Source organism: Periplaneta americana, chromosome 2 (assembly GCF_040183065.1).
Source record: "Periplaneta americana isolate PAMFEO1 chromosome 2, P.americana_PAMFEO1_priV1, whole genome shotgun sequence".
Lineage (NCBI taxonomy): Eukaryota > Metazoa > Arthropoda > Insecta > Blattodea > Blattidae > Periplaneta > Periplaneta americana.
Genome location: NC_091118.1, coordinates 3,359,822 through 3,378,564, shown reverse-complemented (window position 1 = coordinate 3,378,564; position 18,743 = coordinate 3,359,822). Strand labels below are relative to the sequence as shown.

The window sequence follows — 18,743 nt, the reverse complement described above, 5'->3', positions numbered from 1 at the left end:
GTTTTTTCCTGGGTTTTCCCTCAACCCAATACGAGCAAATGCTGGGTAACTTTCGGTGCTGGATCCCGGACTCATTTCACTGGCATTATCACCTTCTTTTCATTCAGACGTTAAATAACCTAGACGTTGATACAGCGTCGTAAAATAACCCAATAAAAATTTAAAAAATCATTATGATGCTGTGTGGATATCGGTCCCGTATATACTGCTCAAAATTCATTGAGAAAATGTCTTCCCTTTATGAGACCTGGGGTAAAGTATGATTGTTTATGGTTGGGACTAAAGCATTAATGTAAACTAAATGTTAAATAAACCATTATTATTATCATTATCATTATTATTATTATTATTATTATTATTATTATTAAACTAAAACCAAATCGATCCCTAGAGAAATCCATATTTAATATTTCTTAACTCTGAGAGAAGCCTAAATAATGTCATATTGCAAAAAATAACGCAAATTAGATTACTGCTTTTAGTACAAGAATTTGCAATATTAAAATTTGGCCCCTTCTGTCACTTTTAGTTCTTTTTTAGCTTTAATCTAGCACATTTCCTTCAGCCGGTGTTGGCGACACTGATAGCGGTTGGCTGTACTTGTTTGTTTACATCGCTATTGTCAGACAGTCGAAATTTCTTCATGTACATTAATAATAGTAATTAATAATACGTGAAAATTAACATGTAAGTATGTTTTAGAATTGCAACAGATAAACGCATTGCTACTTTGGCGTTTAAATTATTAATTTTGCTTTAGTTTTAATGTTGTGCACCGAAAACGTAGCTAAATTATTGTTGAGGTTATGTGTCGAGGCACTTCCGATGTTTTATAATGTAGGTGTAGTTATTTTGTTCTACACGCGAATAAAAAGCATGACAAATGTTGCTAAATGTATTATTGTTTCATATCAACTTTAGTGCGTGTTTTAGAACTTGTGTAATGAATTTTTGAACGTTAATTATTATGAAATGTTTTAATAGTTGGCTAAGTTTTAAACCTGCCTTTTACGCTTTAGACAGCCATTGACATTTCCAGTCTCCATTTGATAACAATTTAAACATTTAATTACATTAAATAGGTGTAAATGTAGGATTTAGTACGAAACTTTCAACTTACATTTTTCTACGTTCTATAGTTAGCTTAGGTTAGCTTACCTTCTCTCGTAATGATATTATATTTAGACCTACAAAATGTTCATAGGCCTTGTAGACTAGCTAATCTACTAAGTGTATTTAAATACAATATCTTTGTTATAAGAAATAGGTAGCCAGTTTAAAGCAATCTTTGTGTATTATTAGCTACGTGTTTGAAGTTTTGTAATACTCAGTACCTATTAGATAATTGTAGGCATTTCGCATTATTCATTGGCTTGTTGTTATAATACTTTATCGCCATCGTTGCCAAATATACCCAATTCTCAAGTTTTAGCCATTATATAGGCTATATGTAAACAAATAGCCTATAATTAATAGAATGCTGTAATAAAGGAGGAGTTAAGTTAAATATTACGAGGTAGGAAGTAAACCAATAATACTCATTGTGAAAATGATCCAGAATTACAAAAAAAAATATAAAATGAACGCAGAAAGTGATGTATGCTTTTTGCATTTAGCAGGCAAATTTTTTTAGAAAAAAATAGATAAAACGAGCGTTGAGCGACTTCCGTCGATTTTGGAATAGATACCGACGCACTTGAACTGCCAACATAGAAAACAAAAAATCACACTCAATCGCTTTCACCTTCATCTTGACGGGATATTAAAAGCCTAAACTAACCTAACCTAAGTGGTCGGCGTCTATTCCAAAATCGGCGGAAGTCGTAACGCTCGTTTAAGCAAAAAATATTTAACTTTGAGTTTCTAATTTTTAATTTTAGAAAACAATTACAACTTCAGCAATTGATGGCCGCAACATTTTAATAAGTACACTGAAAGGGATCAGTCAGTTTATTTATAACATATTTATGAACTTACGTGCAAATTTCATGCCATTTGAAGGAAAATTCACTAGAATATTTGAAGTCTAAAATGCGTCAAATATCAGTAAGTTGAGAAAATGACCAATAGGGTGAAAAAACTGCAGATTATGAACTATGAATCATAAAACTATTTTTTTGGAACAATCTACGATTTTTTTTAAGTTTTTTTACAATTTTCACCGACTCATTGTTTTAATGCTGGAACATATATACACCCAGGTGGAGGTTTGAGTACCTACAACGAATTTAGTTTCACTTATTTGCCGACAGGGGCAGAGGGACAAGTGGTAAGCTTATTGCCTCAAGCGGCACCTAGTATGCAACTAAAATATTACTGTGAGAGAGGATAAATTTGGTTTAGAGCTCTAATTTAAGCACGGAGGTCTTTAACATGCTGGAAGACTCCAACACGGGAGACACAGATTAAAATCTCTCCTAGAGAACTTCCTCTCCTAATTTCTACATTATAAAAAATCCATCGAGACCCCATCCGGGTTTGAACCTGTAATCCTTGGTCTAGAAGAGAGTGCTTTATCCCTAGACCACTGGGAGCGACATTCTTAGCTTTTCATTCATTTAGTGTTCTGCCCAAGGTCAGCTCTTTCATTGCAAACCCAGCTTTCTCCAATCTTTCCTATTTTTTGCCTTCCTCTTGTTAGCTTTTAATGCATGTAAATCTGTTAAAAAGTAATAATATGTAAGTGAAAACATGTGATGCATTTAATAAGGATATCGAAATGTTTCCATAGTAACGAAACAAGATATTTTCATACTAATGATGGTTTTTCTTTTGTTCTTGCAGGTTCTAGTTCATAGCTGCTGGTTCACTTTGAAGCACTCACATCATGGTATGTATTCTGAAAGGGTTTTATGTAGCATTTGAGAGTGTAGAAGAAATAAGAATCTAGTGTGTGGCTATTTAAGGTACATACAGTGGGGCAAAAGAAAAGAAAAGGTAACCGTAATAGTGTCACTGATTAAGGTATGTTTTTTGCATAATTCTAAATGCTTTCCATCATTGAGAACAACAAATTCCATGGATTCGATTATGTTAAACACCATATACAAGCATTGTTCAGGGGTTACAGCTCCCATCACTGAGTCAGTGTTCTTATGGTAGTTGTTGCAAAGTTCACGGTATGGTTTTGAAACATTGTTCCTTCAACATTCCCCACAGAAAAACATCATATTTTATATCGTCAGGTCTGGACTTGACTTTTCATTTTACAAAGAAATTTTACAAAGTTACATTTGTTCAGATCATATTTCTGTACATTTAAAGGACAAAACTAAAATTCTTTCAATCATTTATTATCATAATACACTGCTCTCTTAAACTTGACTGAGTAGGCCTATATTGGGAATTAAATCAATGGCTTTCCCTAAACATGCTATGGAATATAACAGGTAAAACAATTTTTATCTCGAAAAGGAAGTGAAAATTAGCAAAATTGTATTAAACGTTTTTGTTTGATATATCTAAAATAATAGCCCCTTGAAATAATGACATTACGTACGGTCCACCCTGTATATTAAAATAGTTTAATTCAGTGGTTTGCATAAAGGGAAGTTAGTCATAAAAATTAGTTTCGAGATAAATGAAAATTAAACTTCGGACCGTTATTGCGAATAATTTTCTACACAAATACAAAAACACAGCAAATGCTAGTATTATTTTGTTTTACTTTTTTTATTTATTTATTTATTTTTTTTTTTTTGCACACCCACTTGTAGAATTCAACTTGTGTATTCACCTGGGGAACAAAACTCCATTTGAACAAAAAATGACATCCCTTTTACTTGAATATCACAAAATTGAATATGTAAGATATTTAGAGCTTTCTCAGCTGTCAGAGTTGTTTGTAATTTTGCGGGTTTCCATTTTCTAAACATTAATGGCCGGTTTTTCCAAGTATTGTTAGAAAATTTAACGACTGTTAAACTCTAAACAGTTTGTTAATTAATAAAATTTTATGTTTTCAACAACAGTTTGGTTTAACAGATTGTTAACAGTTTGTTAATTTTAAATGTAGGATTTTGGGCAGTTAACTCGTTTAACATTTAGTTAAATATGGCCGATGTCTCCACAGCTGTTCGAAAAGAAGTTGCGAAATTAATATTCTGTGTCTCTCTGTAGGGAATGTTTAGCATGTGACTGGTAATATAACATTTAAAAAATACTTTGGACTGTTTAAATACATCAGTGTTATTTTATTTCTTTCATATTTCGTATCCTTAATAGCAATGAGGAAATATAACCTTACTTTGTAATTATTATTCACCTACAACTTTCATTTGTCAACTGTTTGTTTATGGAGCGTGGCCTACTGTAACAGGTTGTCATTTTATGCAAGTTTCATGACTCACTCTATAATGTAGAATTTAAAGATTAATTTTAGCCAATCAAAAATTGTCTTACATGTGTAGAATCATTACCAACTGCTGTTGAGTAGTTAAAATAGTGCTAACAGACGTTATAGTTAAGTGTTGGTTATCTTAAACAAAATTATGTTGAACAAATGGAAAATACATTAACAAAGCGTTAAAAATAAACAGACTGTTAATTTAACATTCGTTAAGCAAAATTAAACATTGCTTGGACAAACTGGCCATAAGAGTTTCGTACACATCCATGTCGCTGTATGTATATTTTACATCAACTTTATTTCCCCCTTCAAGTCTGAAACCTGCTGCTTTCCTGAAACCATTACGAACACCAGATTGTGATCGGTTTGTCTTACACAGCTTACTTGTAAGAGGAGCTGAATTTACAGTCTTTAGACTGCATTTCTACAACACAAAATGGGTTTTTTTAATAAGTTCTGCCCAATGTTGTAAAATGTACGGAATCTTCCTTTTCTTCGGTGTTTTTATCACAGACTAGTATTTTCATCCATTTTAACCTCAATATGCTCAATAGAGTTAGCCATCTTGATTTACCAAAAGCCAGAAACTAAACACGCTATAACAATACGAAATATATAGACACATCCAAATGAAATTCTCAACACACAACTCATTTTCAGAACACACATACTCTTTGACTCCACATTACACTACACAAACACACCCCCACAGGAAAAACAAACAAAAAGCGCCAAGATCAGCAACAACCAGTTCTGAAGGGGCTCATAACAGGCTGAAACATGTTAACCACATACGGTGAAATTTAATACGAGAAAGACATATTCCGAAGTAAAATCTTTGTAAATAAATTATATACAATTTTTGTTATCAAAGAATTTAAATTCAAATTAAAAAAATTATATGATGTATTTATTCACACTGCAAATGGGTATATAAAAATACAGTTAATAATAAATTAATAATAATAATAATAATAATAATAATAATAATAATAATAATAATTGGAAATTTATCTTTTCAAGAGGTGGAAAAATTCAAATACCTGGGAGCAACAGTAACAAATATAAATGATACTCGGGAGGAAATTAAACACAGAATAAATATGGGAAATGCCTGTTATTATTCGGTTGAGAAGCTTTTGTCATCCAGTCTGCTGTCAAAAAATCTGAAAGTTAGAATTTATAAAACAGTTATATTACCGGTTGTTCTGTATGGTTGTGAAACTTGGACTATCACTTTGAGAGAGGAACAGAGGTTAAGGGTGTTTGAGAATAAGGTGCTTAGGAAAATATTTGGGGCTAAGAGGGATGAAGTTACAGGAGAATGGAGAAAGTTACACAACACAGAACTGCACGCATTGTATTCTTCACCTGACATTAAATCCAGACGTTTGAGATGGGCAGGGCATGTAGCACGTATGGGCGAATCCAGAAATGCATATAGAGTGTTAGTTGGGAGGCCGGAAGGAAAAAGACCTTTGGGGAGGCCGAGACGTAGATGGGAAGATAATATTAAAATGTATTTGAGGGAGGTGGGGTATGATGATAGAGACTGGATTAATCTTGCTCAGGATAGGGACCAATGGCGGGCTTATGTGAGGGCGGCAATGAACCTCCGGGTTCCTTAAAAACCATAATTTATAATAATAATAATAATAATAATAATAATAATAATAACAACAACAACAACAACAAGGAGAATCCTAAATTAAATGAAGCACAATCACTTAAAATAACATTTAAAGTAAATCTAATTTGTATCTTAACCCTAAGTTCGAACTAAAACCCACGAGTATGATATGTTCATATGTGCACAAGTACCTTAGAGCACTACACTCATTTCGCTGTCAACTCACTCACTGCACTGGAAGTACGACACATTTCACTGATTCTATCCTGATTTCACTAACACTCAAAAACATTTCACTGTTCAAATACTTTGCACTGCCACTATAAACTGTAAAACTTCAGTGACAGAAACACACTTCACTTACACAACACACTTCACTTACACAACACACTTCACTTACACAACACTGATATCATTGAAGACTAGTTTTGAGAGTGCCCAAGTGTGTCTAAACATCTCTTAATTAGACTATGATACTCTGAATTTGTTCAACTGACTATGTGATAATTTTCAATTGTACTATTTCATAAAAATGCAGAAGATTTTCCCTTGAACAGTTCTTAGACTTTCTGGATGGGGTTTGTGAATCCCTTGTGGTTTGCAGACCACCAATTAGAAAACATCACCTGTGGTAATATGTGTTAATACGTTTGTGTTTGTTTTCAGAGGTTCCGCTTCTGTGGAGATCTGGACTGTCCAGATTGGATCCTGGCAGAGATCAATACCCTCACCCGTATGGTCAGTATACTGCACTTCAGTTAAAACTATAGTACTCAGCATGCTCTGATATATTTTGGACACATTTTGTCGATCTCTCATACCACTGTCTAAGAAGTAATTTTTCCTCAGAACCTGCAAGCACAGTGCGAAAGAGTGCATCCATTGTCCACTTCCTGCAAAGTCTCTAACTAGAAACTTCCTTACAACTTACAAATGGCTTTTAAAGAACCCGGAGATTCATTGCCACCCTCACATAAGCCCGCCATCGGTCCCTATCCTGAACAAGACTAATCCAGTCTCTACCATCATATCCCACCTCCCTCAAATACATTTTAATATTATCCTCCCATCTACGTCCTTTGCAATCTTCTCACTATACAAGACTTTCATTTCAAAACTTCCCAGTCTAAATAACTAGTTATTTAAATTGAATTCAATTTAAACAAAAAAACACGTAAATTTAGATATTGAGGGGGAAGTCTGAAACCAGGCATTTGCATTCTAGATTTCACCCATACCCCCTTTAGAAATTTAAAATGGCACTCCTATATGGCGTAATTGATCAACTATTGATCAGATATTTTGTATTCGACAGATAATGTAGAAAAAATGGGAGTATAAGGGTACAGTGCATCAGTTATTCATAGATTTCAAAAAGGCATATGACTCGGTTAAGAGAGAAGTTTTATATGATATTCTTATTGGATTTGGTATTCCCAAGAAACTAGTTCGATCAATTAAAATGTGTCTCAGTGAAACGTACAGCAGAGTCCGTATAGGTCAGTTTCTGTCAGATGCGTTTCCAATTCACTGCGGGCTAAAGCAAGGAGATGCACTATCACCTTTACTTTTTAACTTCGCTCTAGAGTATGCCATTAGGAAAATCCAGGATAACAGAGAGGGTTTGGAATTGAACGGGTTACATCAGCTACTTGTCTATGCGGATGACGTGAATATGTTAGGAGAAAATCCGCAAACGATTAGGGAAAACACGGGAATTTTACTGGAAGCAAGTAGAGCGATAGGTTTGGAAGTAAATCCCGAAAAGACAAAGTATATGATTATGTCTCGTGATCAGAATATTGTACGAAATAGAACTATAAAAATTGGAGATTTATCTTTCGAAGAGATGGAAAAATTCAAATATCTTGGAGCAACAGTAACAAATATAAATGACACTCGGGAGGAAATTAAACACAGAATAAATATGGGAAATGCCTGTTATTATTCGATTGAGAAGCTTTTATCATTCAGTCTGCTGTCAAAAAATCTGAAAGTTAGAATTTATAAAACAGTTATATTACCGGTTGTTCTGTATGGTTGTGAAACTTGGACTCTCACTTTGAGAGAGGAACATAGGTTAAGAGTGTTTGAGAATAAGGTTCTTAGGAAAATATTTGGGGCTAAGCGGGATGAAGTTACAGGGAGAATGGAGAAAGTTACACAACACAGAACTGCACGCATTGTATTCTTCACCTGACATAATTAGGAACATTAAATCCAGACGTTTGAGATGGGCAGGGCATGTAGCACGTATGGGCGAATCCGGAAATGCATATAGAGTGTTAGTTGGGAAGCCGGAGGGGAAAACCTTTGGGGAGGCCGAGACGTAGATGGGAGGATAATATTAAAATGGATTGGAGGGAGGTGGGATATGATGATAGAGACTGGATTAATCCTGCTCAGGATAGGGACCAATGGCGGGCTTATGTGAGGGCGGCAATGAACCTCCGGGTTACAATTAAACTTAGATTTTTACATTAATTAAATTTTATTAAGTAACTTATTAACAGGAATCATATCACAGTTATATTTTGGAGCTACAAATGGGCTCTTTCTCAAGAAGTGAGGTAACATTTTAAGACAGTGTTGTTTGTGTTTTGCAGACGTCAGTGAAGATGAAGCTGTTGTGTCAACAGGTGACCAAGTCTTTGCTGGGAGAGGACATGGATGTGAGTAGACCCCTGTTTATGCTAAACTGAGGACAACCACAATTTTATTCGTCTCTGACGTTTGCTTAGGACATGGTTTTAAGACATGGACAGATCATTAAGAGAGCCAACCTTAGTTTCTGATGTTTCAGTTTCTATAGCAACACTGAACTTCTGATGTAATATCCATTTCCATAGCAACCCAGTCTGCTGTCTTATATTTTATTCTTGCATTATATTGCCAACACTTTCGCATATGCTTTCGATTTTCGGCTGTTTTTATTAAAAGTGAAATTGCAAAAGTTGTTTATGAGTTGATAATATAGTTATTAAGCGTTTTAAAATAAAAGATTTGGACATCTTTCTCTTATTCAGGTTAGTGTTAGTGAAATTCAGTTGTGATAAGTGATCGTTGGATTTATGTGCTAAGCTAAGAATGCTACTGAGTATATAGAATGAATCTGGTGTCCGTTGGGAGGATTTCTAGGCCTGATTCCAATTCTAGCTGTAGGTAAATGAGTCACATTGACTGGGGCATCCATCTTGTGAACTGATGATGACTTGTAACTTAATGATTAAGGTAGGAAGAGACTAGTGAAGTGCTTTGTGTGGAGTGTGGCATTGTATGGGACAGAAACATGGACATTACGACGAAGTGAAGAGAAGCGACTAGAAGCATTTGAAATGTGGATATGGAGAAGAATGGAGTGTGTGAAGTGGAGACAGAATAAGAAATGAAGCTGTGCTGGAAAGAGTGGGTGAAGAAAGAATGATGCTGAAACTGATCAGGAAGAGGAAAAGGAATTGGCTGGGTCACTGGCTGAGAAGAAACTGCCTACTGAAGGATGCACTGGAAGGAATGGTGAACGGGAGAAGAGTTCGGGGCAGAAGAAGATATCAGATGATAGACGACATTAAGATATATGGATCATATGAGGAGAATAAGAGGAAGGCAGAAAATAGGAAAGATTGGAGAATGCTGGGTTTGCAATGAAATACTTGCCCTTGGGGTAGAAAACTTTGCATAAATGATCAGTATCAGACAGTATTTTGTTAACGGTTTTAGCCATCGCATGTGTGTCAGCATGTAGTTTAAAAGATCCGTGTTGCAGTCCCTGTGACTTACTTACCTTAGAATTTGGAGACTTGTGAGTCAGGCATATAAAACCTTTCTAAAGGATACCACATCCATGCTGGTATAGTCGGTGACATTCTTACCTTTCAGATACGATGGTCAGATCTTCGGACACAAAAAGCAGGACCAGTCCGGGAAGTTGTCTAGACTAGATCCGTCTAGTATTAACATAATTTGTTAACTAGGCCACAGATTTTTTTTTTTTTTTGCATAATTATATTTGAAAAGTATATTCTATTATCCATGTACTAAAAAGGATAAATGTTCATCTTCCCTCTTGTTTAAAAAAGTCCCTTGTGCAGACGCTTGTATTTCCCTATTTTGACTATGCGGACATTTTACTGACTGACCTCTCCAGCGACAACAAAATGAAACTTCAACGTGCTCATAATTTGTGTGTACGTTTTGTATTGTATTGTATTGTATTGTATTTATTAACATTCCATGGTATTCATACATTGCTTACAGCTAGAATATGGAACAAGTCAAAAAACTTAATACTATTATAAAGTCTTAATTTATAGTCACAATCTAGATGAAATATATACAGACGAGATTTACAATATAGTCTACTAGTACAACACAAAGTTTTAGTATCAATTTCATGAAGCGTTATTGAATGTCATGAATTCACCTACAGAATGGAAGGCGTGAGAAATTAGGTACTTCTTTAATTTGGCCCTAAATAATCTTATGTTTTGAGTTTCATTTTTTATATCGATAGGGAGGCTATTAAAAACTTTTACTGCCATATAACGCACTCCTTTTTGATAGCATGATAGACTTGCCGATGGAGTATGAAAGCCATTTTTTGACGTGTATTTATGCTATGAACTGTTGAATTAGTTACAAAGTTTTCACGATTACATACGAGGAAGATTATTAATGAAAAGATATACTGACAAGCCATGGGCATTATTTGTAGTTTTTTTAAAATAGTCCTACACAATTCCCTAGATTTGGCACCTACTATTATTCTATTTACTCTTTTTTGTAATAGAAATATACTGTTACTATCTGTGGAATTTCCCCAGAATATTATTCCAAAACTCATTACCGAGTGGAAGTATGCAAAGTATATTGTTTTTAAGGTATTGATATTTACTATCTTTTGCATAGATCTGATAGCAAAACAAGCTGAATTTAGTTTGGGGGTAATTTCTTTAATATGATTTTTCCAATTTAACACACTATCGATTTTTAAGCCAAGAAATTTGGTTGTTGTTGTTTCTAATAGTGATATATTGTTAATTATTGCTCTAGAAATTTGCGAGGTTGAATTTGGACAGGATTTAAATTGAATTATGTTAGTTTTGTTACAATTTAATACTAATTTATTGACTGGGAACCAGTCACATATTTTGAAGAGAATTTCCTCTGTTGAAGATTGGAATGTGTTGGAGTTATTGGCTGTAATTACTATACTTGTGTCATCTACAAATAATATGGGATGACCTACATCTTTTATTAGGGGGGGCAAGATCATTTATAAAGACTAGAAAAAGTAGGGGACCTAATATTGATCCTTGAGGAATTCCATTATTGATAGTTCCCCATGTCGATGTAGATTTCATAGTTGCATTGATTTCAACTTTCTGTTTCCTATCTATGAGATATGAGTGCAACCATTGGTGCACAACATCTTTAATTCCATAATAATCTAATTTATCTAGCATCATTTTATGATTTATACAGTCAAATGCTTTGGATAAATCACAGAAAATCCCTCCAACTTGTAATTTTTTATTTACTGCCTCCAGAATTTTGTCAGTTAAACTGAATGTTGCATTTTCTGTGCCTTTATTTTTCCTAAATCCAAATTGTTCTAAGCAATGTTCGTAAATATGATCATATTACCCCATCCCTGGAAGCAATAGGTTGGCTTAAACTAGATAAGAAAAGAAATTTACATTCACTTCTCTTTCTCTTCGAAATCTTGAACTCTTCTATTCCTTCGTACCTGTCGTCTCGCTTCACTTACCTTTCTTCCCACCACAATCTGAACACACGCTCTCGCCATGAAACAATACTAACAATACCATCCCATCGCACCTCCTCATACTCATCCTCTTTCACAATGGCCCTGCCAAGACTCTGGAATTCGCTACCTGCTGGCATCAGGGACTGTCGAAATAAAACTGAATTCAAACGAAAACTTACTAGGCACTTGGTCAGTAATTGAGACTCGTTCAGACATGGTTTCTTGTAAATAGTTCTCTTAATATATCACAAAATATTTCAATATCCGGTAATTTCATTACTATAGAATTTTGTTATTGTAGGTTTAATTTGTAATTCAGTAAATACAAAAATATTCTTTGTTCTTAACTTCTATGATAAAATGTCTAGCTTTCATTAATCAGGTAATCTTGTCGTACTTTAATTTTTATTGTAATTGTAAATTTAATGTTAATTGTAATTTTATTGTTCATATTATAGTTGTAATCCCCTGGTAGAGGGCAGAGAAGGCCTGACGGCCTTATCTCTACCAGGTTAAATAAATAAATACTACTAATACTAAAATACTAGATAGAATCTGCAGTAATCACTTTTATTACAAGAAAAAGTTTAAAGAATGCATTAGTAAATTAGTTATGGGATACAATTAATACATGTCAGTGATTAAAAATAGATGCAATTATCAAATTATATCATCAAACCATTTTACTACTTTTCGTGCCAAAAATTATCATATTAACATCTGTAAAATAAGAAAAAAAAATCTATACTAATAATAAATCTGTAGCCGAAATTTTTCTGGTAATTTTCGATTTTCCAAAAATTATTGGTCCTAACATATATAATTAACCACCCTGAAACCGAAAATCGCTTTTTTGAAATTTTTGTTTGTATGTCTGTCTGTCTGTATGTTTGTTACCTTTTCACGTAATAATGGCTGAACCGATTTCGATGAAAATTGGAATATAATATAAATTAAGTTCGTTGTAACTTAGATTTTAGGCTATATGGCATTCAAAATACGTTATTTAAAAGGGGGGTTATAAGGGGGCCTGAATTAAATAAATCGAAATATCTCGCTTATTATTGATTTTTGTGAAATATGTTACATAACAAAAGTTTCTTTAAAAATGATTTCGGATAAGTTTTATTCTCTGAAAAATTTTGATAGGACTGATATTTAATGAGATAAATGAGTTTTAAAATTAAAATAACTGCCATCTAAGGCGGTGTATTGAATTAAAAAACAAATGACTTCGTCTATAAGGGGCCTTGGACACAACAATCGAAAGCTATGAAACATAGCCTACAGAGAATGTTTCTGTGTTTGTATGAAGTAATATCGGAAGCTAAATTAACCGATTTGTATAATTAATTATTATTTCACCATTGGAAAGTGTGGTTTCTCTAGATGGACATAATGCTATAATGTTATTACAGTAACTTCTGAGTGAATTGAGGACAGGTAAGATTAAAATAGCTTCTTATGCACAGAAAACTTGATAGGCTATTCTGTATATTCATTTCCTGTATTTCTTATAATAATGTTTATGAACATATTCATTTTTATCTCAGAGAATTAACGAACAACGAGAGTGTATTGATTTAGTATGCAGTAATAGTACGTTAGCTTTGCAATCCATTATTTTATAATTCAAATTTTAACTATGCTCAATTGAATCGTGTTAAAATACATAAAATACATATGCAATAAATGCAATGCAAAAAAATTGGGTAATGAGCCAAGCAGATTATGTTGCGCTGTTGTAAAAGTTGTTCCTCCTGAGATTCAAGAGCTCCCACAACAAATTAAAAACTTTCTAATTCGAGTACATCCGTTATCAACACACTTTTTACATAATATAAACATAATAATAAATCTGTAGCCAAAATTTTTCTGTTAATTTTCGCTTTTCCAAAAATAATTGGTAATAACAATTAAGAAACATGTTAAAGGAATTGTCATTGCACCAAATGAGTGTCTCTGGATCAAAATGATCGCATTTTAATTATTTAAATACAATTTAAATTAAGTAACATAATAAACGATTTATCCTTCTATCAAACACGAATGTTCCCTGGATCAAACGTCCTATTTTAATTATGTAATTACTTTATATTTATTTCTAACGGATGCAGCGGAGCACACGGGTACGGCTAGTACACATTATAATGCTATTTACACATATTTTTTTGCTTGTATGAATTGCCTTTAATGACCTCCAAACCATGGAATTCTTGACAAGTAATATTCAAATTACACTTTGTTATTATCATGTGTTTCTGGCTTTAGCCGAAGTTTTTCGTCCGGCCACAGATTATCCTCTATGTTGGGGCATTTGTACACACAAGGAAAATTCTATTAGAGTAGCTACATTCCTAAATGCAATGTTTTTCTCTTCAAATTCTGTGAATAGCCTGCTTCTACCCATTTCTGTATTCCATTTCTTAACTTTGCTGACCGTTACATATTCTCTGACATTCGAAATTTCATTAAAAAGGATTGCCTGACGTATTGCTTTCCCTACGTACTTAACCAAAAAATTTAAAGACCTCTGTACGTCATTCCACTCAAACACAGAATTAAGACCTGCCCAGTTCAACTCAATTACTTCAGAAAAATAAGACGTCCAATATGATTCCAATTGTTAAGTTGTATATGAAGACTGTAGGTTCGAGTGTGTGAGATTGTTAAGGGGTTAGGTATAGCTTGCAGCTGGAAAATTTTGGAAATATACAAATTTTTTTCTCAATTACTGTATGTTGTACAATAATGAAGTCCACACCTGTGAAGTAATGGTCAGCGTGTCTGGCTGTGAAACCAGGTGGCCCGGGTTCGAATCCCGGTCAGGGCAAGTTACCTGGTTGAGGTTTTTTCCGGGGTTTTCCCTCAACCCAATACGAGTAAATGCTGGGTAACTTTCGGTGCTGGACCCCGGACTCATTTCACCGGCATTATCACCTTCATATTATTCAGATGCTAAATAACCCAGATGTTGATACAGCTTCGTAAAATAATCCAATAAAATGAAAAAAACAACAATAATGAAAATTACTTTCTGTAAAACACTGTCCTCCTATATGAAAAAAAAAATATTTTTACGATTTAAAAAATGTATTTGCATTTTTTTTTTTTTTTTTTTTTTTTTTTTTTCAAAATTCAGTTCACTCTGCAATGATCAAGCATTCCCACATAATTAAAAAACTATCCAACATTCTGTGATGAAAATTTTTGTATGTATTTATGCATGTCATATCTACAATATGATGCAAGATCACTTGTCTACCTTTCATAGATTGTCTGATAAAAATTAAAGTCATTTAAAAATGGTCAAATATCAGTATTTCGTTGTAACCCAATATAAAAAAGATATTATTTATTAAGGAATGTAGTTGAAAGAGCATGATATTGTGAACATGAGTTTCAGCAATAAAATAAAAGAGAGAGAACATGAAAAAGTTAACAAGTTCATGAGTTATGAAGGAAACTCTTCATCACTGCACAGTGAACTTCTGAATTTTGAAAAAAATATTTTTTCATATAGCAGGACAGAAGCTTTTGTCATCCAGTCTGCTGTCAAAAAATCTGAAAGTTAGAATTTATAAAACAGTTATATTACCGGTTGTTCTGTATGGTTGTGAAACTTGGACCCTCACTTTGAGAGAGGAACAGAGATTAAGGGAGTTTGAGAATAAGGTTCTTAGAAAAATATTTGGGGCTAAGAGGGATGAAGTTACAGGAGAATGGAGAAAGTTACACAACGCAGAACTGCACGCATTGTATTCTTCACCTGACATAATTAGGAACATTAAATCCAGACGTTTGAGATGGGCAGGACATGTAGCACGTATGGGCGAATCCAGAAATGCATATAGAGTGTTAGTTGGGAGGCCGGAGGGAAAAAGACCTTTAGGGAGGCCGAGACGTAGATGGGAAGATAATATTAAAATGTATTTGAGGGAGGTGGGATATGATGGTAGAGACTGGATTAATCTTGCTCAGGATAGGGACCGATGGCGGGCTTATGTGAGGGCGGCAATGAACCTCCGGGTTCCTTAAAAGCCAGTAAGTAAGTAAGTAGCATATAAAAGTTTCGCTGTCTTATCTTAAGGTACCATAGACTGGGGATGTTATAAATTTGCCTTTGTAGAGTCACTGACAGAGATAAAGACAGAGCCTCAAAACTGAAGGTTCAGCCAATCTTTATTTTTGCTTTGAACCTTTTTGTTTATATTCGCTACTAGCTGGTAATACATTCTTAGACGTAGATATGTGCGCCTCCATGGAAACGACGAAGGACCAATCCCCATCCAAACCTCGCCTCCCAGCTCTGTTACACAGGAAGTATTGCATATTGGTAGTTGTAGGTTGCAGTTTACTAAGTATCTACCGATATGAACAGTTTTAGATCTGTTGTTTGTCTTTACAGAATTATTATTAGTTTTACAAGCCGAGATTGTTTTCGCTGCAGAACAGAGAATATTGTGCCAAATTCCTCTATACAAACAAATATTTTTCTAATCAATTATGCATAATGTCGCAAATATATATACAGAAGATTCCGGTCTTTACAGAAATGTTCTTCCCGCCACTTTTCTTCCTGTTACTTTCCTAAATGTCCTTTCTGGTAGAGCGTTCATCATGTAATCTACTTTTTATTAACTGTGGCCTGGGTAGATTAATTTTATTTTGTAATATTATTTGTTGTAGCTTGCACTATTTCAAATAAACGTCCTGGTCACTGAAATTCACATTATGTTCCCCTTGTTATCCTTGTTTTCCCCTTCTTCTCTTTGTCTTCCCCTTGTTATGCTTGTCTTACCCTTGTTCTCTTTGTCTTCACCTTTTTATCCTTGTCTTCCCCTTGTTCTCCTTGTCTTCCCCTTGTTCTCTTTGTCTTCCCCTTGTTCTCTTTGTCTTCCCCTTGTTCTCTTTGTCTTCCCCTTGTTCTCCTTGTCTTCCCCTTGTTCTCTTTGTCTTCCCCTTGTTCTCTTTGTCTTCCCCTTGTTCTCCTTGTCTTCCCCTTGTTCTCCTTGTCTTCCCCTTGTTCTCTTTGTCTTCCCCTTGTTCCCCTTGTGTTCCCCTTGTTCTCCTTGTCTTCCCCTTGTTCTCCTTGTCTTCCCCTTGTTCTCCTTGTCTTCCCCTTGTTCTCTTTGTCTTCCCCTTGTTCTCCTTGCATTCCCCTTGTTCTCCTTGCATTCCCCTTGTTCTCTTTGTCTTCCCCTTGTTCTCCTTGCATTTCCCTTGTTCTCCTTGCATTCCCCTTGTTCTCTTTGTCTTCCCCTTGTTCTCCTTGCATTCCCCTTGTTCTCCTTGCATTCCCCTTGTTCTCTTTGTCTTCCCCTTGTTCTCCTTGCATTCCCCTTGTTCTCCTTGCATTCCCCTTGTTCTCTTTGTCTTCCCCTTGTTCTCCTTGCATTCCCCTTGTTCTCCTTGCATTCCCCTTGTTCTCCTTGCATTCCCCTTGTTCCCCTTGTCTTCCCCTTGTTCCCCTTGTTCTCCTTGCATTCTCCTTGTTCTCCTTGCATTCCCCTTGTTCTCCTTGCATTTCCCTTGTTCTCCTTGCATTCCCCTTGTTCTCCTTGCATTCCCCTTGTTCTCCTTGCATTCCCCTTGTTCTCCTTGCATTCCCCTTGTTCTCCTTGCATTCCCCTTGTTCTCCTGTTGTGTCCCTTATTCTCTTTGCTTTTCACTTGTCATATTTATCTTACCCTTGGTTCTTCTGTTCCGCTCGTTATAGTTTCGTTATTCTCTTTGTATTCCCTTTGTCCTTCTTGCATGTGGAATGTGTACCGCCTTGACATAGAGACTGTACGTCATTTGTTGTGTTGCATCATAATTATGTACTACATACGTAAGTGTTCTGCCCAAGGGGAGGCCTTTCACTGCAAACTCAGCATTCTCCAGTCTTTCCTATTTTTTGCCTTCCTCTTAGTCTCCTCATATGATCCATATATCTTAATGTCGTCTGTCATCATATATCTTCTTCTGCCTCGAACTCTTCTCCCGTTCACCATTCCTTCCAGTGCATCCTTCAGTAGGCAGTTTCTTCTCAGCCAGTGACCCAGCCAATTCCTTTTCCTCTTCCTGATCAGTTTCAGCATCATTCTTTCTTCATCCACTCTTTCCAACACAGCTTCATTTCTTATTCTGTCTGTCCATTACACACGCTCCATTCTTCTCCATATCCACATTTCAAATGCTTCTAGTCGCTTCTCTTCACTTCGTCGTAATGTCCATGTTTCTGCCACATACAATGCCACAGTCCACACAAAGCACTTCACTAGTCTCTTCCTTAATTATGTAGTGATCAAGGAACAAAACATATTGCTGGAATATGGAGATGTGTTATTTTTATCATCGAATGGCTGATACTTGACTTCGACCGAAACTTCCCCTTCTTGGAGCGATGTACCAGAATAATAAATCGTTATTTTTGCCGTCACTGTGCACCACCTCCGAGAACATAATTCACTCTGTGGAAAATAAGACAAATTTCCATTCGACCCTGCATCAGTCATAATAGAATTTTGCCGTCTCAGAAAATGAAATGTTTTCTTTCATACGTAACGCCTTGAACGGACGGCAACCCGCTACATGCAACTGTCAGAGAAGTGGTCGCTACTTACAGGCGCACTGCAACTTCGTGTGTTACTTTTCTTAGAGGCATACAGCATTGATTCTGCTACATTACGCTTTATAAAGAAACCCCCATCTCAAGCTCTCAGGGTGTCTGGAGGTTAGAACTCCCACCTGTACAGGCTGACTAAACCCCAGAGACATAAATTGGCTGGAAAAATTACATTAATGGAGAAAATCCATGAACCCATCGGGAATCGAACTTGCGACTTTCTCACTTGCAGCATTACGCCTCAACAATGACGACGCTACTGCTCGCCCCAAGATATATTTCTACTGAAGTATTTTTTTTTTAGATGCCTGAAAACGCATGTGCCGTTGTTTTTTTTTTTTTTGTTTTTTTAGTCAACTGTCCGAAGACAGGTCTGAACCTCACCAGT

General features: G+C 35.2%; 1 protein-coding gene across 1 annotated transcript in view; it reads left to right on the top strand.

Annotated features, from left to right (window-relative positions):
• The first annotated feature begins 575 nt into the window (after positions 1–575).
• The window catches only part of LOC138711909 (COMM domain-containing protein 4), a 34,380-nt gene continuing 16,212 nt past the window's right edge, over positions 576–18,743 (top strand). The window contains exons 1-4 of the mRNA XM_069843214.1: positions 576–687; positions 2,785–2,830; positions 6,645–6,716; positions 8,585–8,650. Coding sequence (XP_069699315.1) covers positions 2,828–2,830; positions 6,645–6,716; positions 8,585–8,650 — 141 coding nt within the window. The 5' untranslated portion in view covers positions 576–687; positions 2,785–2,827. The remainder of the gene's footprint in view (positions 688–2,784; positions 2,831–6,644; positions 6,717–8,584; positions 8,651–18,743) is intronic.